This window comes from Hyaena hyaena, unplaced genomic scaffold (genome assembly GCF_003009895.1).
Source record: "Hyaena hyaena isolate Hyena2069 unplaced genomic scaffold, ASM300989v1 scaffold_456, whole genome shotgun sequence".
Lineage (NCBI taxonomy): Eukaryota > Metazoa > Chordata > Mammalia > Carnivora > Hyaenidae > Hyaena > Hyaena hyaena.
Window position 1 is genome coordinate 1385155 of NW_024081087.1, and position 22432 is coordinate 1407586.

General features: G+C 57.1%; 1 protein-coding gene across 1 annotated transcript in view; it reads left to right on the forward strand.

Annotated features, from left to right (window-relative positions):
• FADS2 (fatty acid desaturase 2) overlaps positions 1-18249 on the forward strand; it is a 32266-nt gene extending 14017 nt beyond the window's left edge. The window contains exons 5-12 of the mRNA XM_039253499.1: positions 1390-1515; positions 8881-8941; positions 9301-9377; positions 15065-15162; positions 15391-15487; positions 15729-15808; positions 16187-16312; positions 16535-18249. Of these exons, the coding sequence (XP_039109430.1) occupies positions 1390-1515; positions 8881-8941; positions 9301-9377; positions 15065-15162; positions 15391-15487; positions 15729-15808; positions 16187-16312; positions 16535-16586 (717 nt within the window). The 3' untranslated portion in view covers positions 16587-18249. The remainder of the gene's footprint in view (positions 1-1389; positions 1516-8880; positions 8942-9300; positions 9378-15064; positions 15163-15390; positions 15488-15728; positions 15809-16186; positions 16313-16534) is intronic.
• The last annotated feature ends 4183 nt before the right edge of the window (positions 18250-22432 follow it).

The following is a 22432-nucleotide window of genomic DNA, read 5'->3' on the forward strand; positions in this document are numbered from 1 at the left end:
CCACCTGCTCACAGGTCTCTGCAAAGGCCTCAGCTGTTCATAGCCGTGTGAGCCTGTGACTGATAGTGTCCAGAGAATGTATCTGTGCCAAAAGTATCTCCCAAGTAAAATGTTTTAGCACCCAGGGCTTTTTGCACATGGCCAGACCGTTGGCCAGAGCATTGATTGATCCAGCAGTGGTTCCCCAGTAAAGAGAGAAGCGTCACAAGGTCTTAATTTCCTTTTGCGGGCCACAGGGCAAGTTTGGGGGATGGGCATGCCTCCAGAGCGTGGTGAGAGCTCGAGTTGGTGAACCCGAACTTTGTGACCTTGAAGTACACACTTCCGTAATGGCTTCTTGTCTCCTAGGATCATGGCTTTATATTTACATATTAGAGCCTGGAAGCTCTTAACCTGTTCGTGTTTGAGGTTGTTTCTTAAGCCCTCCATCTGGCCTTGTGGGTGTGACCTCGCTGGTCCTCACCCCTCAGTACGGCAGCCTGTCTGGCTGTGGGGTCGCCTCTTGCCAGCTGCTGCTGATGTGTTCACAGATTTATGCAACTGTTGTCACTGCCAATTTGAGAATGTCCTCATCGCTCCCCAAAGAAACCTCCAACCTCATGGCTGCCCCCTCATCCCTCATCCCTCCCATCCATTGCCCACCCCTAGCCCTAGGCAACCACTTCTCTTTCTATGTCTAGATTCTCTATTCCGGACGTTACGTATAAACGGAATCATGTTCGTGGTCCTTTGTGTCTGCCATCACCCACTTAGCATGACATTCTCAAGGTTCCCCCACGTGGGAGCAGATATCAGTGCCTCACACCTTTTTGTGGCCTGGCTAAATGGTATCCCGCCATGCGGACCTACAGCGTTTTAGTTATCCAGCCATCAGCATGATGGTCGAGGGGCTGTTTCCACTTTTTGGTTCTTTTGAATAATGGGAACGTTGGTGTCCAATGTTGTGTGGCTGTGTTTTCGTTTCTCTTGGGTACATGCCTGGGAGTGGAATCAGGGGCCAAAGAATAGAGCCCACTTCTTACCGTTGTCCGAAACGGAAGTGTCTCTCCTTGTAGGACATGGCATGTGGGGGACGTGCAGAGGATGAGGGGTGTGGAGGCTCACCCCTGGTGCTAGCAGAGGCCAAGGCGCTCACCATGCGGCCTAGCACCCACCATCCTTGCTCATATCGCTGTGGGGGTTGGGGAAATGGGGCCTGGAGGGCAGCATGGCTTGGCCTCACTCAGAAGCCCTGGTTTCAGTCCAGGCTCAGTACCCACAGGACTGCATTCTGATGTTCGAAGGGGCCCGAGGCCCCACGTATGATGGCGAAGCCAGCCCTGACCATTGGCACTCCTAGGAACGGGACCCCCCCATAACTGTGCCACTCACCCCGTTTTCCCCCCGCAGGGTGCCTCTGCCAACTGGTGGAATCATCGTCACTTCCAGCACCATGCCAAGCCCAACATCTTCCACAAGGATCCGGATGTCAACATGCTGCATGTATTTGTCCTGGGCAAATGGCAGCCCATTGAGGTACGATGAAGGGTCAATGTGGACGTGGGAACTGTTTGGCCTGATGTGAGACCAGAGAAGGAATCCTGGGGGTTGAATAGCCATCCAAATGCGTTTGCATGGAAACTTTTCCTGAATTATTCAAGCTGGAATTTCTGCGGAATGGCCTCATGTGTAAATAACAGATCAACTCCTTATCGGTGTTAGATGCCTCTCTGCCTCCCATGGGCTGGGAAAGACTATTTTCTGGCTTGTTTCTTCCTGTGGGCAAAGGAAACCTGGTTGCAGTTTAGCAGGGAGGCAAAGTTCCAGAGCTCAAGCTAGTCCCCCAAAGATCAGCTCAGGGAAGCCTTATTTGGAGAGTCACAGTCCTCGATGCTGAGAGGGGCCCTGGCGTGGTCTGGGCCAACCTCCTTCACCATAGGTGACAGAGTGAGGCTCAGTGGAAGGAGGGGGTGGGTTCAGGATCACATAGTTTAGTGGTTGGTCTGGGATGAGGCCCCAGATCTGACAGCCAAGTCCTTTCCCTTCCACTCTACCACACTGCCTTATTTTTATGTTAGTTCATCTTTTATTATAAATATAGACTTAAACCCATTACAAGCATTTAAGTAGCACATAAATACACAAAATGACAAAGTGAATCACCTATTATCTCCATATCCCAAATCTCATACCCCTGAGGGTGACCACTAATGACCATTAATGACAACATATAAATTCTTCCAGATGTCTTTCTTAAAAACCAAAATTAAAACTTAGATGTTCTTGGAGCCCCTGGGTGGCTCAGTGGATTAAGTGTCTGACTCTTGATATTGTCTCAGATGGTGATCTCATGGTCATAGGATCGAGCCCCGAGTTGGGCTCCATGATGACAGTGTGGAGCCTGTTTGGGATCCTCTCTCTCCCTCTTTCTCTCTGCTCCTTCCCCACTCATACTCACTGGGGCGCATTCCCTCTCTCTCTCTTGTTTTTCACTCTCTCCCTCTCAAAAATAAATAAACTTTAGGGGTACCTGTGTGTCTCAGTCAGTTAAGCATCCGACTTTGGCTCAGGTCATGATCTTTTTATTTGAGGGTCCGAGCCCCGCGTCGGGCTCTGTGCTGACAGCTCAGAGCCTGAAGCCTGCTTTGGATTCTGTGTGTCCCACTCTGTCTGCCCCTGCCCCCACTCACTCAAGAGCCCCCACTCAAAAATAAATAAACGTTAAAAAATAATAAATAAATAAATAAATAAACTTAAAAAACAAAACAACATAAAAAAAACTTAGACATTCTGTACCGCAACTTGCCACCTTACACGGACCTCTTTCTGGGAGTCCCAAGTACCTCGGACTTCGCCCAGGTCCTCTTTTCACTAAAAGCACCTCCGGTGCATTTAAAGAATGCCCTCATTTAACACATTTTTTTTTTTAGCAAGTAGACCTCCTAGGGAACAGCCTCTATGTTAGGGTTTAATTTACCGAAAAAATCTACATCTGCTTTGCTATTTGTAAACATGGTGATAGGATGAGTTTAGAAGTTTCTCGTTGCTCTTGTAACAGTTCCCATTTCAGTTCCACCCAAGAGGACATTGGAGCGGAAACCTGGGCTTCCCGTGGCGTGGTCACTGCCGAGGAAATTAGCCAAAAGTTGGTACTTTGGAAGCGAGGAGCCTCTGTGACCAGGCAGGGATTACACTCTGCCGAAGCACACGCTTGCCTGTTTCTTCTCGGAAACGGTTTTCGGGCTTGGATCAGAGGTGTCCAGACCGTGGAGCTGACGAACTTGGGGCCCCAGTGAGCAAGGACAGAGGCTCCCCTTTCTCCATGAGGCTTAATGTCCTAGAGTCGTTGGGTGTCCCGTCAGATGCTCTCTGTGTCCCTGACAACAGAAGTCTAGTCCCACCAGCTCTGCTGGCAGGAAGTCGTCTTTCCTCTCTGCTGCGTGGTGGCCGGTGAAACCTCTTCCCACACCTCCTCTCCCTATAGACACTTCTGGAATGCCGGCTTTGGGGCAGGTGCTGCAGAGGGTGGTTTCAGGGATCTGGTTATCTGATCGACAGTAGCATTTGAAAGACCACAGCCTGGGCCAGTCGCCCAGGTCCCAGGATCTTTTCTTTTCTTTTTTAATGTTTATTTCTTTATTTTGAGACAGAAAAAGTGGGGGAGGGACAGAGAGAAAGGAAGAGAGAGAGAGAGAATCCCAAGCAGGCTCCAAGAACTCACCATCTCACAAACGGTGAGATCATGACCTGAGCCAAAATCGAGAGTCAGAAGCTTAACCAATTGAGCCCCCCAGACGCCCCCCAGGCCTTCGGGCCTTGAGCTGACCTCTGGCCTCCAGAGCAAGGACATGGGGCCCTTATCTCCAGGCCCAGATAAACAAACTGACTCCAAAGGGCTGCGTCGTATGGAGAAATGTAACCAGCAGGGGCCTCAGCAGTGAGGCCCCTTTTCTAGTTAGTTATCTGCCTTCTGGTCTTATTTAAGACTTCCAGGAGGCTTTTGTTTGTTTGATGTAGCAAGATGTATTCATTTCTTCCCCTCCTGCAGATTCTTTTAATTTCTTTTATGCTCAGAAAGTTCTTTAAAAAAAAAAAAAAGATTTTAAATAATCTCTACACCCAGTGTGGGGTTCGAACTCCCAACCTCAAAGTCAAGAGTCACCCACTTTACCAACTGAGCCAGGCAGGCGCCCCGAGAAAAGTTCTTCATACATATTATTTTCAGTGTCTCGTGGTTTCACTTTTTTTAATGCTTTATTTATTTTTGAGAGAGAGAGAGAGAGAGACAGGGTGAGCAGGGGAGGATCAGAGAGAGAGGGAGACACAGAATCGGAAGCAGGCTCCAGGCTCTGAGCTGGCTGTCAGCACAGAGCCGGACACAGGGCTTGAACCCATGAATGGTGAGATCATGACCTGAGCCGAAGCCGGACGCTCAACCAACTGAGCGCCCCACGGGGCTTCACTTTTTTATTTCACTTTGGCCAAACAGGCTGTGGGTAGGCTAGTGTCCTTCCTTCACATTTGTCTGGAGTCAGCCAGTTTTCCCAGCACCCCCATCAGCATTCAAGGCCCCTCCCGTGTGGCCCCTAATAACTTCCCGGAAGCTTGTGAGCGGGCTGCCATTCCATTCTTGGAGAGAACAGACGCCCCATACTCAGTCCCCCCATCCAGCAATAAGGCGTCTTTCTCCAATTGCTCAAGCCCCTTTTTGTTTCTCATAGAAAAGTTTTATGCTTTTCTTTAGATGCCTCATGGGTGGTTCTCGTTCAATTTCACCCTGGACATTTTCTCTGTTTGTTATTGGGGCTTCTCCAATGTTCAGGGAAGTTGTTGATATTTGATTGTTATCTTCATGTCCAGCTGGTGTCCACTCAGTCTTCTGGGTTTTGTTTTTTTGGGGGGAAGAACTTTAAAAAAAAAGTTTATTTGTTTGAGAGAGAGAATAGGGGAAGGGCAGAGAGAGAGAGGGAGAGAGAGAATCGCAAGCAGGCTCTGCGCTGTCGCCACAGACCCCTACACGGGGTGGAGTGGGGGTGAGGGTCTCGATCGCACAAACCAGGACATCGTGACCTGAGCCGAAATCAAGAGTTGGACACTTAACAGACTGAACCCCCACAGGCGCCCCACTCAGGCCTCTTTGTGATTTGAGTTTTTTCAGCCGTTGGCTCTGAGTTTCCCGGGTAGACAATTCTCTCCTTGAAAATAATGAAGATGTACTCTTTCTAATAGCTCCACACTCTGGTTTCTGGTTTGGGTGTTCTGACATTACTAGAACTTCCAGAACAGAGTCACGTGGCGGTGAGCTCAGGGGTGCCTCCGCTCGCCCGTGTATCTATCTGTCGCATCCTGAGGGGAATGGTGAGGCCATTATCCCAGTGGCGCTGGAAGCGGGTTTTCAGAAGCCACCAGTGTTTGCGCTCCCCTCCACCCCCCTATCCCCCGCCACCTGACATCCCGCTTTTCCGCCCATCTGGGACGGGGAGGCTGTCCCTGCCCCGCTGCCTGTCTTCCTGCTCCAGGCAGACCTTTGCAAACAGTCCTCCCTTACAACGACCACGGCCCTCCTCTTGGGGCCCACGGACTGGAGTCTTGCCATTCTGCGCATGCCTGAGGTGGCCGCGTGGCCCATTTCTCTCTGTGAGCCTGCAGGTTCCCAGAGGCCGGGACTGGGCTCAGCGACAGCTCCCCTCCCCCAACCCTGAACAGACAAGGAAGGCCCTTGTCGTTCCTCAAACATGTTGTTCCAAAGCTGAAAAGTCCCCCGCACATGCCCCTGGCGCGCACTCAGCCTGTCAGCCAGGCCTGGCCTGTGGTCTGTGGAGGGGAAGCCAGGCCACCAGAGCTGGCCCTGGCCCCCTGCCCCTGCTTGCGTCCCCTGGGAGCCTCAGCTTGGGACTGCGTCAAAGGGAGCCCCGTGTGTGGCACCATTTTCTCTTCTGGACCACGACAAGCCACCTGGCCTGAGTGAGAGCACCCTCTGTCTTCCCTGCGGCTTACTTATGACAACCCTGCCACCTGAGCTTTCTTTTCCCCCTGTGTGTGCTGAGGACTCTCCTGGAGAGGAGGTGTGGGGGTTCTCCAGGCTTTGCGGCCCCCGGTGGGGAGGAGGGCCGACTCTGACTGAGTCCACGCGCCTAGCAACCGTGCCGAGCACCGTAGGCAGCATATGGCTTAATCTTTGCTTAACCACGAGGCGGGAGATATCATCACGCCCATTTCACAGATGCAAGAGCGAAGGCCAGGAGACATGAAATGAGTCACTTGAGGTTGTAGCTAGAAAAGACAGCAGCAGCATCCAAACCCAGGCTGTCTTGCCCCTGAGCCAGGGCTCCTGGGTCCTGCCGGAACCTGCCCAGGGCACCACCTGCTGGACACCCAGGAAAATGGGCCACCCCAGCTTTCTGATGAGTTGCGATGCAGGGAGAAGGCACTTACTCCCGGCCTTGTATGTTCTCAAGCCCCTCTGCCTGCCTCCCCTGCGCCCACAACTTCTAGGGCAAAGAGCCAGCAAGTCAGCCACACGTCGCCAGACTGCGTGTGCACTCGCTGGTTGTGAGAGGGCCAGCCTCGCCCTGACAGATGGCCTTGCCCCTGCCCCGGCTGAGGTCATCGAGATGGGAACGTGCGGTGATGCGCAGCGACGTTTTGGTGTGTCCCTGCACACCGCTGCACATGTGGCTGTGACAGTAGTTCGCGGTTCGGTTCATGGTCCCAAAGTCCCATTATATCCACTTCATGTGCCGGCCCCTCAACAGCTCTGGGCTGGTCTGGTCTCCAGACCCCCGCCCACCTCGATGACTAAGGACTCCAAGCTCATGGCAGGGCAGGCGAGGGTGTGTGTGAAGCAATCTGCTCAAATACTGCATTGTTTCCGAATCCCAAGCCCTTCCTCCCTAAGCCTGGGGACACAGGATCTGACAGGGAGGCCCACTACTGCCCAAGGGACAGCGGGGCAGGGGGCCAGGGCCCCGGCAGCGCCTGTGGGACACTCTGCAGCATGGGGGGGGGGCACCTATGGGAGCCAGTGGGGGCTGGGGGAGTGGCAGCCCATTGATCTCTGTCACTCCCCACAGGTCACCAGAAAGCAATGAAACTAGCGACTTACTACAGAAATGCAATGTCAGATGAATTCCCCTGTGCCCCCACCCCCTCAGCAGCTTAGTCACCCCCATGTCCTTCTATGGGGACCCTCTGGTCTACCCACCTGTCTGGGCTACCCTTGAGGTTCACTTCCCGAGTGGAGTCTAATTAGCCTGCAAGGGTCCTCCGGGCCTGAGGCCACCTCCTGGGATGACCTGTGGGGCAGAGATGTGCCCGGGAGGGCCCCTGTCCAGGGCCGAGAAGCCTGCAGACTCGGGCTGGGCCTGTGGGCCTGTTTCCTGGCTTCTAGGGGGAGGTTAGAGCAGGATCCAATGGCCCGTTCCGCAGGCCACATGCTCCCCGGAATCCTGGACCATAGCATCCCCCCCACCCCCACCCGTCGACTGGCCACTGAGAAACCTTCCAAGGCCGCCTCCTTGTCCTCCTTGGCTGGGACCTCTCCAAGGCCAGCCACGGCCCTGGCCTTAGTGACCATCTTCGTGCAAATGGCCGCACTTTCTGGGGATGAGTGAGACCCTTGCCAAGGTACAGGAGGCCCCACGGAACAAAGGGGTCCCTTCTAGTGGTGCTTCGGCCAGAAGTGTCGTGACCATGACCCCTGGTGCCAAGACGCCCGTCCTGGGGACAGCCTGGGCTTCCTTCCCACCAGGGCTCCTCCTTTCAAGAGTCATGGGCCCTGCCTGTGATTGACAGTCACTTCCGTCTCTGCTCTCGCCTGGAGATGGGAGCATTGGATGGCCAATATCCAAGGTCTCTCTATCTGTTATGTGCTCTCCTCTTCTGACTGCGATAAATAGGAATGATCACCTTCAGAGGGATGGAACCAGGGAGCGGTGGGTGAGGGGCAGGGTCCAAGGGCCAGCACCTGGCATTTATGCCCATGTTCTCATTGGCTCCTCTTCACGACCAGTGATTTGGGTGCCGAACGGGGCTCGGAGAGACTAAGTGACCTGTGCAGGTCCAAGCCCAGCCTCCCCATGTGGCCTTTCAGCATCGGCACTAAGAGCAGGAGCCACGCTTAGAGCATCATCTTATGGTCTCAGTCCCCAAGGAGTAAGGCGGGTTGGTCTCCAGAGGACTGGACCCTGGAATTAAGGGCTCCTGGGCTCCCCTACGGGCTCGTGCTCAGCATGGCCAAAGCAGCGTTGTACAGTGAGGGCGCCCAGGCCCCAGCATGGCACTCCTTGCTCAGAGTGTCCGGCATCGGGGTGCCCTGGCTGGGACCAGGTGACTATGTGTGGCCTCTCTGGCCTTCAGGCATCCTCAACAGAGAGGCATCTGCCTGGGGAAAGTGATTAGCTTTGCAGGAGGCTTCAGGGGGAGGGGGGAGATTGGGGAGGATCTGCTCCCGCCCTGGTGACTGTAAACAATTTCCCTGGCCCTTACCTGGGTCCTCCGGGCTGCTGTGGGCTCTGGGGGAGCTCCCCAGGGTTCCCCGGGAGCTTTTCTCCCCATCAAAGGAGTGGAGGCTGTTCAAGGAGCTCCCTTTGTGGCCCGATGTGAGTTGTTTAGCTGTGTGCTCACTCCATAAACATTTAGTGCCTGCCATGTGGCTTTCTTGGGCCAGATCCCAGCTGGGCCCATTTCAGAGGCTGGTGCTTCTGAGGCTGAGGCTCAGGGTCAAATCATTGTCCAAGGACACATGAGAAATAGGAGCCCAGAGGGCCAGAGGGGCTCAGCCTTGGGGGTCCCAGGCTGCAGACGGATAGGAGAGGGGTGGTGGCCGCTGAGCGGGTGGGGGGCCTGGGTGGCTGGAGCCTGAGGGGTGACGGGCGCTCACTCTCTCTCCGCTCTCCTCAGTACGGCAAGAAGAAGCTGAAATACCTACCTTACAACCACCAGCACGAGTACTTCTTCCTGAGTGAGTGCCGGGGCGGCCCCACAACCACACCCCAGAACGGTCATCTGTCCACTCTCACCTGATACCCCTTAGGACCCAGAAATCGCCCCTAAGCCTGTTAGAGCAGGATGGGCCGGCAGCAAAGTCCCCAGCAAACGGCTCCTGGCCCATGACACAGATGGGGCACAGACCCAGGGTCCTGCACTGGGGGGGTCCCCAGGCGGGGAGGGGGGACGCGGGCTGGAGGGAGGGGGCATCTGCTCCTCGGGCACAGGTCGCTGCCTCTGCCTATGAGCTGCAGAGCTGGGCCCCCCCTTTCAGGGCTTGGCCCAGCTCCCCACGGACCTTCCAGCCTCTAAGCACCTCTGTTCTCCCCACAGTCGGGCCGCCTCTGCTCATCCCCGTGTACTTCCAATACCAGATCATCATGACCATGATCTCACGCAGAGACTGGGTGGTGAGTCAAGGGGTACAGCTGGCCAGGGGTGTGGGGGTCGGGAGCAGGTGGGCCCAGGGGCCTTCCCTGCCCCCCTCAGGGAGGGGGGCTGCCTTGTCACTCTCAGGAAAGGACCCTCTTTAAAGCTACCAGGATCCAGGGAGGCCCCAGCGCCCCAGCCCTACACATTCCCCGCACGTACACACACACACACACACACACACACACACACACACACACACACACACCGAGGGAGCGCAGCGGGGGCCACTGCCTTTGCAGAGCTCCCTCAGAAAGTTCCTGAAGGCGACATGATGAGAGCCAAACCTGGCCCGCTGCTCCGACAATTGCCCCCATGCAGCCCCAAGACCTCCTGAGCCAGGGCTCACCGCGCTCTATGTGGGGACTGGAGAGCAGATGGCACTGGCTCAGATGACAGGTGCATTCGTTTGCTGCGGCTGCACAAGAAAGGAGCACAGACCGAGTGGCAGTTCTGTCCCACAACAGAGACGAATCTCCCACAGTTCTGGGGGCTAGAAGTCCGAGGTGAGGTGTTGGTGACATAGGTCCTCTGAGGGCTGTTAAGGAGGACCAGGTCCCGGCCAGTCTCCTTCACTCGTGGGCAGTGGGCTCCTCTGCGTGTGCCCCTTGTCATCCCCCCTGTATGCATCCATATCTGTGTCCGGTAACATCAAGCTTGGGCTATCTTCAGATTCTATGTCCAGAGAGAGCAGAGACCGGCAGGAGGGGACCCGGAGAGGGGCCGTCCAGTGTGGCACACGCCCCGGTCCTTGGCTTTATGTAGACGTGCAGGCATGATTCTCAGCAAAAGGTTGATAGAATGACCCGGATGGAGGCATCACCACAGGCAGAGCCTTGCCTGTGGCAGAGAATGGCTCCCTGGGACCGAGATGGGGCCCCCTTGCCCTGGAGACCAAGTAGAGAGTCACTTAGGTATTGCTGGTCCTTTTTTTTTTTTTTTTTTGAACAGTTTCATAAATGAAAATATTGAGACTCTGAGAGTTTGGGACTTCCTCAGGGTGACATCAAGGGGGTAGGGGCTGGCACCAGACCCCAGGCCTGCCCATGCTGCGTCTTGTGCTCTCTGCCTTACGTCAGCCGCCAGTCTCTCGGATGATACCTCCTATTTCTATAGCATCTGAAGGGCTTTGAAATACTTTGTCTTACACTCTCTCGTTGAAATTGTGAGACAGGGACCATGCCTGTTGATCTTGCCCATGTCCAGACCTGGGACTCAGGAGCCTTTGGGGTGGTCAGGGAGGCAGTAGATTCCGAGGTCTCTGCCAGTCTTGTGTTGGTAGAACTTGTACCACCCATTTCTGGGACATGATATTTTTCTGGAAGTGGGTGTTTCCTCAGTACTTACTGTGTTCCAGCAGCAGTTCAGCACGGCCCCTCCGTTGTATTATTTTACCCTGGGTTATGGCGGGACGGGGGTTTCTGGGTCAGTTAAACCGTGGGAATCTGAACCCACATCTCCTGCTTGTGGTAACTGCTGTTTCCACTGGGCTCCCCGCGCCCTGGGAGGGGTCACACAGCTGCAAAGGAACTTGAGCCCTGCCACGTGGGGCTCATGGTGCTGCCGGGGGTATTTTTTAAAGTTTATTTATTTTGAGAGAGGGGCAGGGGAGGGACAGAGGGGGGGGTGCAGAGAGAGAGAATCCCGAGCAGGTTCCGTGCTGTCAGTGCACAGCCCAACGTGGGGCCTGAACTCACCAACCACGAGATCATGACCTGAGCTGAAATCAAGAGTCAGACGCTTAACCAGCTGAGCCACCCAGGCGCCCCAGCTGCTGGGGGTATTTTAATCTGCTTTCGTGGCAGATGCCTGCTGTCTGAATATTTACTTTTTTAAAAAAAAATTTTTTTTTAATTTTTACCGTGCTAATTCCCCAAGGGACAGAGTACTGGATAGGGACAGCAGGAAGGGAAATGAGGCTATGTCCCTGAATGGGATCAGGTGGCAGAACCTAGGGAATATGATAGGGCCCCTCAGGCCCTTCAGGGCCCTGCTCTTGCCCTTGCCCTTGCCCAGGAGTAGGGTTCAAGCTGGGTGGGAGGGACCTTTCTCCAGCCTTGGGCTCCTCCTACGAAACGGTGGTGCAGCTGCTGCGGTCAGGTCAAGGCAAGGTGGATGAGATCCCAGGTCCCGCCTGGGGTCCATGACTGCCCGGGGCAGAGGTGTGTCCTGCGCTGTAGTTTTCCTATTTGCAAGATCAGCGAGCCTAGGAGATAAGAGCAGCAGCGGCTTGGGCCGTGGTCAGCGACAGGAGTGGTTCTGTTGGGCCAGTTGGCAATTCCTGGAGACATTATTGATGGTCGCAGCTCAGGGGAGACAGTACTGTTGGCATCTGGTGGGCGCCTCGCTGGGGACAGCCCCCCGCAGTGGAGGGTTAGCCAGTCCCAGATGGCGTCGTGTGGCAGATGAGAAACCCTGGCCTGGAGGGGAGGGGTTGAGACACTCTTAGAGCTTCAGGAAGGGAGGTGTTTACTCTCTGGCAGTGTTGCCGGTGACCATATGCTGGAGAGGCTTCTTAGACCTCGCTTCCTGAAGTTTCTCTGTGTCCGACACCACAAGCCACTCCTGAAATTCTCCCTGTCGGCGCCCCCATTCTATTGCTGCTGGGTCTCAGCCACATGTTTCCCTGCATCTGCTTCACACCCTGCCCCTGACACCAGTGGTCCAGTACTCCTGAGTCCCTCTGCACAAAAAGAAAGAAGTGTCCACCCCATTCATATACATGTACTTTCTTTCTTTTTTTTTTTTAGAAATTAAGATCCTTCACTTTATTTATTTATTTTTTTTATTTTTTTTTAATGTTTTATTTATTTCCAGGAGAGAGAGACAGCGTGAGCAGGGGAGGGTCAGAGAGAGAGGGAGTCACAGACTGAAACAGGCTCCAGGCTCTGAGCTGGCAGTCAGCACAGAGCCCGACGCGGGGCCCGAACCCACGAACCGCGAGATCATGACCTAAGCGAAAGTCGGACGCTTAACCGACTAAGCCACCCAGGCGCCCCTCTTTCTTTTTTTTTTTTTAATTTTTTAATGTTTATTCATTGCTGAGAGACAGTGACAGAGTGCAAGTTGGGGAGGGGCAGAAAGAGAGAGGCAGACGGAGAATCCAAAGCAGGCTCCAGGTTCTGAGCTGTCAGCACAGAGCCCAACACGGGGCTCAAACCCACCAACTGTGAGATCATGACCTGAGCTGAAGTTGGACACTTAACAGACTGAGCCACCCAGGCACCCCGATATATATGTGCTTTCTACTGTGCTGTGCGCACACACAAAAGAGTTAGAAATGAACACAATGGAAAAGATAGAGCAGAACTTGTAATGCTCGCTTCTCCCACGGCCTTCAAGACCCTTCGCTGGATCCCAAGGTCATGGCCTCCTGGCCTCCCAGCTGCTCCCCTCTGCCTTCCCTGCTCAGCTGATGGCATCAATGCACAGACCGGCTGGGATTCCTCACAACCAACCAGTCCTCAGATGCACCTGCTACCTCCTAAACCATTCTGGAATCTGTATCTCCTCCTTGGGGCTGGGGGCCCTGCTTTGAGTCCCCACCATTTCCTGTCTCAGCTACTGAAATAACCTAATCCCTCCGTCTCCAGTTGGCAGGGATCTATTTTAAGATTCAAATGAGACTGTGTTCTTCAGATGTTTAAACCTCGCGGGAGTTTTCCGCTGCCCGAGAGGTAGAAGTCAGCGTCCTAAGGCAGACAGGACCCGGCTGCGTCTCCCACCCCCACGGGGAACATGTAAACCCAGCCCCTGCCCCCTGCTCGCCACCTCCCCCCCGCCCCCCGCACACTGCACTATCTACTTGTCTGGGCTTTTTTTTTTTTTTCCATATCATCATCATTCTGCAAATGTCTCCTACGGTTCTTTGCTTGGCTGACTGACCTCTGGCGTATCCCAGTCCAGCCCAGGCACCCGCCCCCTAATGAAGGCCTTTCCTAAATCCAAGCATCGAGTCAGGACCCCACCTTGTGTCCCCCTGCTTCTGTCACCTTCCATCCAGACGCAGGGCTCGTGACGGACCTCCTTTTGCTCCCGGCACCCAGCTCAGCCTCTGATATCGAGGAGGCATCAAGGGGAGCTTAACCGGACTGGGGGGCTCAGTCGGCTGAGCGTCCGACTTTGGCTCAGGTCATCATCTCCCGGTTTATGAGTTCAAGCCCCACCCCGGGCTCTGTGCTGACAGCTCAGAGCCTGGATCCTGCTTCAGATTCCGTGCCTCCCCCTCTCTCTGTGCCTCCCCTGCTGTGCTCTCTCTGTCTCTCTCAAAAATAAGTAAACACTAAAAACAACAATAGTCAGACTTAGGATGAGTTGGCCAAGCAGATGGGGGAGAAGGGGCATGCAGGTGGGTGTAGCCTGGACGCAGACACTGGCCGGGCCGGGTGCCTGGAGTTCGAGAGACTGGCTGCATGAGTTGACCAGGTCGGTGGGCAGGGGTGTGAAGCGCGCATGTGCCCTACCCAGCGGCTTGGGTTTATCCTTTACCTAGTGGGGCAGGAGGCCAGCGGTGGCTTTGAGCATGGCAGTGTCATGACCCAAGTTGCATGTTAGGAAGATCTCCGTGGGGCCAAAGTGTGCAGGGACTGGATTGGAGTCGTTCAGAGCTTAAACTTGCAGGCGATGCTTAGTGTTTTCCTACACAGTCAACCGTGTACCACCTCAGTGGGAGGTTCTCTCCCCATCCACAGGATGGGGACATGGAGGCACAGTGGAGTGAGTCACCCACAGCTACACAGAGCCAATAATGGAGATGGGACTAACACAGGCAGCCCCACCTAGAGCCCACGCTGAGTCTCTGGAGAGGAAAAGTGATGGGGGAGAGCAAACAGTGCAAAGGCCCTGGGGCGGGAATAAGCTGGGTCAGGGTGGCTGGAGAGAGAGGGGTTCCTGATCCTACCGAGCTCTTCAGGAGAGACTGGTTCTGCTCAGGGCTGAGGAGGTGGCTCTGGTTGCCATGGTGCACGAGGAAAAGCGGGAGACCGATGGGAGGCACGCGGACTCAGGGCGGGTCGCAGCAAGGTGGTGGAGAGAGAGGGACCAGTTCCACAGAGCGCCTGCCCCTGTGGAGGGTGGGCGGCGGGGGCAGCCGAGGCAGCCGAGGGAGGCACTTGACCAGTGAGAGAAGACCTGCAAGCCTAGGATCCTGTGGTCACCCCGGCGAGGGGCAGGCAGGGGGAGGGGACAGGAGGAGAATCAGGTGTGTGGGGAGGCCTAGCAGTGTCAGCGGTTGCTGGGAGAGCCCCTACATGGAGGGCGGACAGTGTTGCTGGCCTCCGCCCTTCGAGGAAGGAGATCCCGTGTGCTAATGGGGAGGATGTGGCTGTAGGGCAGTTGTGGGGGCGGTTTCATGCACCTTCAGAAACCCCGCGACCGGGAAGGGGCTACTCATTGCTGGCATCTCCTAGTTCTCCCCCCACCCCCCCGTTTCTTTCCCCGAACCAAAGCACCCAGCCCCCTCCTGCTGCTCAGGCATTCAGCATTTCCCCGGACAGAGACGGCCTCCAGCCCCGAGCGAGCAAGCATCGCATCCTCCGTGGGCCTGGTGCCCCACGCCCTCGAGGCCGCCTCTGCCTAGTGCGGCACATTAGGGGCGGTGCATACACGTGTGGTCAGGATGTGGTGCCCGTGGGCAGCGGTCCCCCGTCTAATCTTGTTCTCTGTGCAGGACTTGGCCTGGGCCTTCAGCTACTATGCCCGCTTCTTCATCACCTACATCCCTTTCTACGGCATCGTGGGGGCCGTCCTCTTCCTCAACTTCATCAGGTACCTGAGCTTGGCCTTGACATGGGGGGGCCCCCCGTGTGGAAGGGCTCAGAGCTCCCCATTTCCTGCCCTGGGCCCCGCGACCTGAGGCCTCAGCAAGGGCGGGGCCTCACCCACCCTGCCCTGGCACCTGCCCCAGGGCCGTCTGGGGCTAGGGGAGAGGATCTGGCCAGGCCCCACGGACAGCAAGCCTCAGCAGCTCCTGAGCTGAGCCAGACTCTCTTCCAGGTTCCTGGAGAGCCACTGGTTTGTGTGGGTCACACAGATGAACCACATCGTCATGGAGATTGAGTGTGAGCCTTACCGTGACTGGTTCAGCAGCCAGGTGAGGGCGGCGGGAGCCACTCCGAGGGGCCCCACGAGATCTGCTGGCCCATTTCCCCGGCCTCCAGAACTTGGCGCCCAGAGCCATGCCAGGGGTCCCTGGGGCTGCCTGTGGCCTCCCCCCGGGAGGGCTGACATCTCTAGGCAGGGCCACGCGAGGGAGGGGCGGGCCTCGTGGGAGGGAGGCCAAGTCCTCATTTTCCCTTCTGCTCCTGGCCTCTCCCTCCCCCCGCCCCCGACAGCTGGCTGCCACCTGCAACGTGAAACAATCCTTGTTCAATGACTGGTTCAGCGGGCACCTCAACTTCCAGATCGAGCACCAGTGAGCACAGGCAGGCGGGCGGGGGGGAGGTGTAGCTGGGGGGGCATAAGGGAGGGAGGAGGCCACCAGCCCCATCTGGGCTTGGGCAGCACATGGGGGCTCCCCTCTCCTCACCCTGGCCAGGCTCCCTCCCTAGCACTGACGTCAGGGGAGGGGCTCACTCTGCTCCAGCAACAGCCACCCCTCAAGGGTGACCCAAGCTTTGTAATTCCGGAGCACTTGCACCAGCGGCTTCCCTTGATCCCGTAAGCCTACAGGGCAGGGGGATCAATGCCTTTGCCGACAGGGGGCTGAGGCCCAGCTCGCCCCCACCACTCATGTGCCAGTTCCTCAGGGGGCACACCGGGAGAGCCCTCACCCTGGCCCCGCTCTCCGCAGCCTCTTTCCCACCATGCCCCGGCACAACTTCCACAAGGTGGCCCCGCTGGTGAAGTCCCTGTGCAAGAAGCACGGCATTGAGTACCAAGAGAAGCCGCTGCTGAGGGCCCTGCAGGACATCATCAGGTAAGGGTGGGGGGCATGGGTGCTGGTGCCCAGCGCCGAGACTGACCGCAGCAAGGGGGCGCACCATGCCAGAGCAGGCGTCCTCACCAGGCCACCTCCCTTACTCGGAATTGCCTGGCTTCTCTGTGGGGTCGGCTGACAACCTTCCCTTTGTCCTTCATTGGGAGGGGGCCGGGGGTCCCCCGCCCTTCCTGGGTCCTGACTGTCCCCTCCTCCTCCCAGGTCCCTGAAGAAGTCTGGGGAGCTGTGGCTGGATGCCTACCTCCACAAATGAAGCTGTAGCCTTTGGGACACCCATGGGGAAGGGGAGCAGGTTGGGAGTGCTGGCCTTGGGGTGGGGGGTGGGCTTTTGTTCCGAAGGGTGTCCACGAGGCTGGGGTACACGCTGGCTCACAGACCCCGTGTTTGGTCTTTCTCTCATTTTCCTCTCTTTCCCTTCACCTGTCTCCCTCACGGGGCTGCCCTCTGTCGGGCGGCCCCTCACCCTCTTCTCCCAGCCCCCAGCCCCAGGAGCAGAGAGAGGTGCTCCATCCCAGCCCCCCAGCTTCTGCCCCTAAACTTCTGCAGGACTAGAGGCCGACAGAAGCAGCCCATGACGCCCCCATCTTGCTGCCTGGCCTCTAGGCCTCATGCCCTCTTTTCTCCCTCAGATGCTCTTGGCGTCCGTGGGCGGGGGTCCTAGTTGGACACGATGCTCTCCCTGGCCCCGCAGACCCGGCCGCCCGCGTGTGTCAGTGTCAGGGAGCGTGTGTGCTCCTCGCGCCCGTCTCCCGCCCAGCCCACGCTGGGACCATCGGTGCTCGGGGCCTCCCTGCTGGTGTCCAGGGTCCCAGCCCGGCGCCCGGCTCCCTTTGCCTGAGCAGCGCGACCAGCTCAGACCTCGGGAGCCCCCAGAAGTGTCCTCGCCCCACTGGCGCCCCCCGAGACCCGGGGCTTGTGCAGTTCCACCCCACGTTTGCCAGCTGCGCAGCCTGTGACCTTAGGTTTAGGGGGCAGTCCTGAAGGTGGGCTGTCAGGGGCCGGGTCAGGTTGGTCGGAGGATCAGCCCTGCGCCCCGCCCTCCCCATCAGGCTGGGAAACCCAAGATCCTGGAGCGATTGGCCCCTTCTCCCAAGTGCTCTGTTACCTGCCAGGCAGCACCAGCTAGTCTCTAGCCACTCGGCCAAGGGGCCTCGGGCCCTTGCAGCTGCAGGAGGGCGCCCGAGCCTCACACAGCCCCTCCCTGAGTTGTGGCTGCTAGTGTGGACGTGCTCACACTGTCTTCTGCCCTCCCATCTTCCGGTTTTTTAACCTTTTGTTATAGAGTACGTTCTGCCAGGCGGGTGGCAGCAGGGCTGCCTTTTACCACCTGCCCCTCACTGCCTCCCCGGGCCCCACAGTGGGCTGAGCCGGGCTCACTCCCTGAGGCCACAGTGGCCCTCACTGTGGGGACTTCTGGGGCCTCTGGTGTCGAGAGCGCAGTGGGGGCACAGAGGGGGCCAGTCCCAGAGGAGGTGACCCTGACAGCTGGGGGGCTGGGAGGGAGGTCTCGCGAGGACCGAGTGAAAACTGCAGCAAGGCGATTGGGGCCGGAGGCCAGGTGGCCGAGGGGCTGGGGAGTGAGAGGGAGGGAGGGCTTCAGGCTGCCATGTTCAGAAATCTAACCCACTAATCAATCTTTAGCCTCAGGGGAGGGGAGCAGAATCAAGATCACTGGGGGGGAAGGCTGCAGTCCCCCAGCTCTGGCCAGCCAGGAGGGACCAGCGTCTAGTGTGACAGCCCTTCGGATTGCCATAACAGTGTGGGCCCCCGAGGCCCTCCCACTGAGAACGCAGGCCCAAGGGGCTGTCCCTCCCCAGAGACAGAATGGATCCATAGGGAACAGATCTTAATTTTTACCAGGTTGCTTCCCCACCCCCTACACTTTTTGGAAATTAAAGTAATTTTATTCTCACTTCCTTGATCAGTGGATGCTTTATGCTCCTGCGTGTTAATGCTGGGCAGGGCATGGGGGGGTGGGCGGAAGGAGCTTTGCAACTTTCCTGGTGGGACACTCAGAAACCCTCCTGGCCCACTGGGAGGAGAGAGGAGGCCTTTGGTGACAAGGGTCCGGGCACCGGGGAGGAGGCTTGTGCCGACGGAGGCAGCCTTTTCCCTGTCCCCTCCCCAATGGCAGTCATCCTATCTCTGCCCCCTGCTGCGTCTGTTCTGGGGAGAACTTCTCTCCCCTTCGCTCAGGTGCATTGACACAAACCCAACTCCAAACACGGCCACCGGAGCTGCAGGAGGCTTTCTGGAAGGTCTCAAGAGCAGCAAGGAGGAGCTGGCACAGGCCAGCTTCCTGACATCCTCCTTCCCCATCTCTGTCCCCAGTTTATCCTCAGACCAGCTGTCTGCCCACAACCTCCCCAGTCCACTGGCTTCCGCCAGACTCCCTTCTCCCCACGTCCTGGTCAGTGCACAGAGCACTGCGGGCAAAGCGAATCTCAGAAGGGGCTGTGGAAAGTCCTGGAGACCTACGCTTCCATCTTGTGGCCTGTGCAGTGGCTCGCTGGGTCCCCACGACTTGGGGAGACACCCCATGCCATCTCAGCCCAGGGCCACCAGCTCAAAGGCAATGGCAGAGAATGAGTCCTCAGTCTGTCCAACCCCCACTTTTCCCTGGGAAAAGTCCAAAGGGACATGCCAGGGGGACTTGCACCATTTGCCTCCCACGCTGCTCTCTGCTCCCCTGCTTCTGAGCTGGCTCCGTTGGCAGGGTACGCCAGGAAATGGCCAAGAGACTCAGCACAGCCAGCGCCTCAGGGGCAGATACATCTGGCCTTGTATCTCCTCCCAGCAGGGCCAGGGAGGGCTCCAGAGTAGATCTCGTCCCCCTCTTGCTTTCCCCATGACTTCAGTACAGCCAGCAGTGACAGCCAGCTGTCCCAGATGGGGTGTGTGTGATTCCCCGGTGGGCGCAGGGACTCGGCGGTACGACCCAGGATTGCAGCAGGAGACCTGAGCCAGGAGGTGGAGACCCACCAAGTGGCCTTGGGGGAGTCCTTCACCCCTGCTCTCTGGGCCCCATTTGCATATTGAAGGCACTGGGCTCCAGTGATCTCGACACCTGCGAGCCCTTGCCCGAGCCCTTCTGGGAGACCCCGTAGAGGCCCTTGAGGCTAAAAGACCTTGAGGAGCACGCCTTCCTTCATTCCTCTCACCTGGGCCTCTGTTCCTACTCCTACTTAGGCTCGGTGTGGCACCGTCTCCCAGGCGGCCCTGCCACCCTGCCGGCTGGACGCTCATCACCTAGGACAGCCAGGCTCCGGGGAAGGGGAGAGTGGTGGCGGGGTGGGGTTGGGGGGTGGCTGATGAGCGAGGTGGATGCTGTGGCTACGAGGGCACCAGCTAAATCTTGGTTCAGGCCAGTGGGCGTGTGGATCTTTGTGACTCTTTCCCACCACACCATCCTTGCCCTGAAGTATAGCCCTTGGACGCCCAAGGAGCTGAGGACGCCCATACCTGCCCTCTGCCTAATTGCTTCTCCTGTCCCCGCACCTGGCGGAGGCTCTTGCCCAAGAGAATCATGAGTTTCAGATGGCCACCCCCTGCCTAAGTCATGACACCCTCACATGCGAGACCCTGGGTGATAAAAAGACTAGAAGCTTCCATTTGCAGGCAAGGCTGGGACAGGAAAGGAAAGGAAGGGACTGGCCCAGGCACGTGCACGGGGCCCGGCCTGGAGGAGGGGTCAGCATGGCCGCCTGGGCTGTGTGTGCTCCTCGAGCCCCAGAGGTGGTCAGCGCCCTGGCAAGTTCCCTGGGCCTCTGGTGGGACACTCAGAAACCCTCTTGGCCCACTGGGAGGAGACAGGAGGCCTTCGGTGACAAGGGGCAGGGCAGAGGTGATAGCGCTGGGCCCAGTCGGCCCTTGGGAGCCATGGGCCACTGCTCACGAGACACGGTGCTTTGGACCAATCGGGACTCAGCTGTCCCAGCGGTGCCCTCCCTGGAGAGGTGTGGCCCTCTGGACAGGACACAACTTCTCAAAGAGCCCTTGCTCTGACACCTGACATACAGAAACGGTAAGCTGTGGACCTCAGGAGAGCCCACAACCACTAGTGAAGAAACTGAGGCCCCCGGGGCGTCTGGATGGCTCAGTCAGTTCAGCTTCGGTCCAGGTCATGACCTTGCAGTTCGTGAGTTCGAGTCCCACGTCAGGCTCTGTGCTGACAGCTCAGAGCCTGGAGCCTCTTCAGATTCTGTGTCTCCCTCTCTCTCGGCCCCTCCCCCTCTCAAAAATAAACAAACATTAAAATTAAAAAAATAAGAAGAAGAAGAAACTGAGGTCCAGGGGGGGTCTGGAGCTCCAGACCTCTCTTGGGAACATTTGACATTTCTGACCAGACTGGCCTACACATACGCAAGCAGCCACGAACATGCTAGCATTTGAAGACCACGTCTCTATGGTCCTCTGCCATTATAAATGTGTTTCTTTGTATTTTGAAGGCATTTAGTCCTTTCTTCCAAATTCAAGGGCAAGTGTCCAGGAGAATTAGTGCCAGGACCCCAAGAGCTTGGAAAGGACCGAGCAGGAGAGGGACCCAGGTGCTTTCAGGATGTATCAGGGGAAGGGGGGGGAGGGTGGGAAAGACCAGTGAAAGACTGTAACCTGTACCATCACAAAGGAGTCCGTTCATAGCCAGGACCAGCCACTCCCAACATTACAGGCAAGGCTGGTTCTCGGGAGTCGCCTTTCCCCCCATCTGCCCGGGCTGCGCATGGCAGACTCAGTAAATGCTGACTGACTGGAGGAACAAATCAGCAAGTTGGGGCTGCCTGTGGTCATTTTGCTTTTTCCTCTGTGCCCAAGACTGTACACAGACAGTAAAGCAGGGATGCGGGGGTTCTTGGGGGCTCCGCCAAGGCCCTCCCTAACTTCCTTTCGCAACCTGGCCCACGGTCCCTAGGTTTTTGTTCCAAGGCTGCATAAAAGACCCCATAAGGGGGAGCTCAGCTCAGGAGACGGGGAGAGGGATGATGACCTGTCCCCAGAGGCTCTAGCAAGGGGGACAGAGTGGGACAAGGATAAAGATGACCCGCCAGTGAAGGATTTCAGCCAATAAGGAGAGATCCGGTGGCTACCTGAGGCCAGGCGGCTTCCCTAAGCGTCACCCTCCTTAGAGCAAGTCACTAGGCAACCACCCATTTGCAGGGGGAAAGAGCACTCCCTGAGGTCCCCAGAAGGGGCAGCAGGGGGCGTGGCCTGCCCCACAATGGTGCAGATACTCTGGACGCCCCTAGGTGGCGATGCAGGCTCAGCCTTCCCCACCCAGAGATGGGGGTTGGGGGGGACATGTACAGGGTAAGATTTCTGCTAAGAGCCTGTGCCTCAGAGCCACTGCGGGAAATGCAATGATCGTACAGGAGATGGAGGGAATGCCATCCCGGGGCCCACATGGCACCACTCAGATGGCCATGGGCTTGTCCCAGGTCAGAGCAGATAGAGCCTAAGGGTGTAAGGCTTTGTGCATAAAATTTTTTTAATTTCAGAGCCCTGTTGCCAAGCCCTATGCAAAGAGCCTTCCACCCAGCATCCCTTTCACATTCCATCACCATAGGGGATCATACTCCAGATCAGAGAGGTTGAGTAATTTCCACAAGGTCACACAGCTTTGACAAAGTCCCGGCAGAGGTGGGGCTAGTCCCCTGGTTTACCTGACTCCTGACAAGAGGGTGGTGGGAGTGGCATGGAGTGGATGAGGGTGGGCCCAGATGGTCCCGGGAAAGGACCAAACAAGACCTCTACTATCTGTGCCCCTTCTACCTCCAGAAGAGAACCCAGTCCGGGGCAATGGGAGCCCTGACAAAGTGGGGGACAATCAGAGAGACCCTCAGAGAAAGCCTAGCTCAGCATTTCATTTTCTTTAAGCCACTTCCAGCAGGCAAGCACCGGGTCCCAGGCAGGCATGGGAGAAACCCGGTGTCCCCTCCTGTGGGCCACTGAGCACAGTCAAGGTACACCCCTACCAGCGTGATGCTGGGTGCAAATGTGACGACTGGCAGGTGGCCCTAGGAAGCCCCTCCTCATGGAAGGGGACATACTGGCTTCCCCTGCCTGTGTTGGGGGGGGGGGGGTGCCTGCTGATGTGGCCCTGAG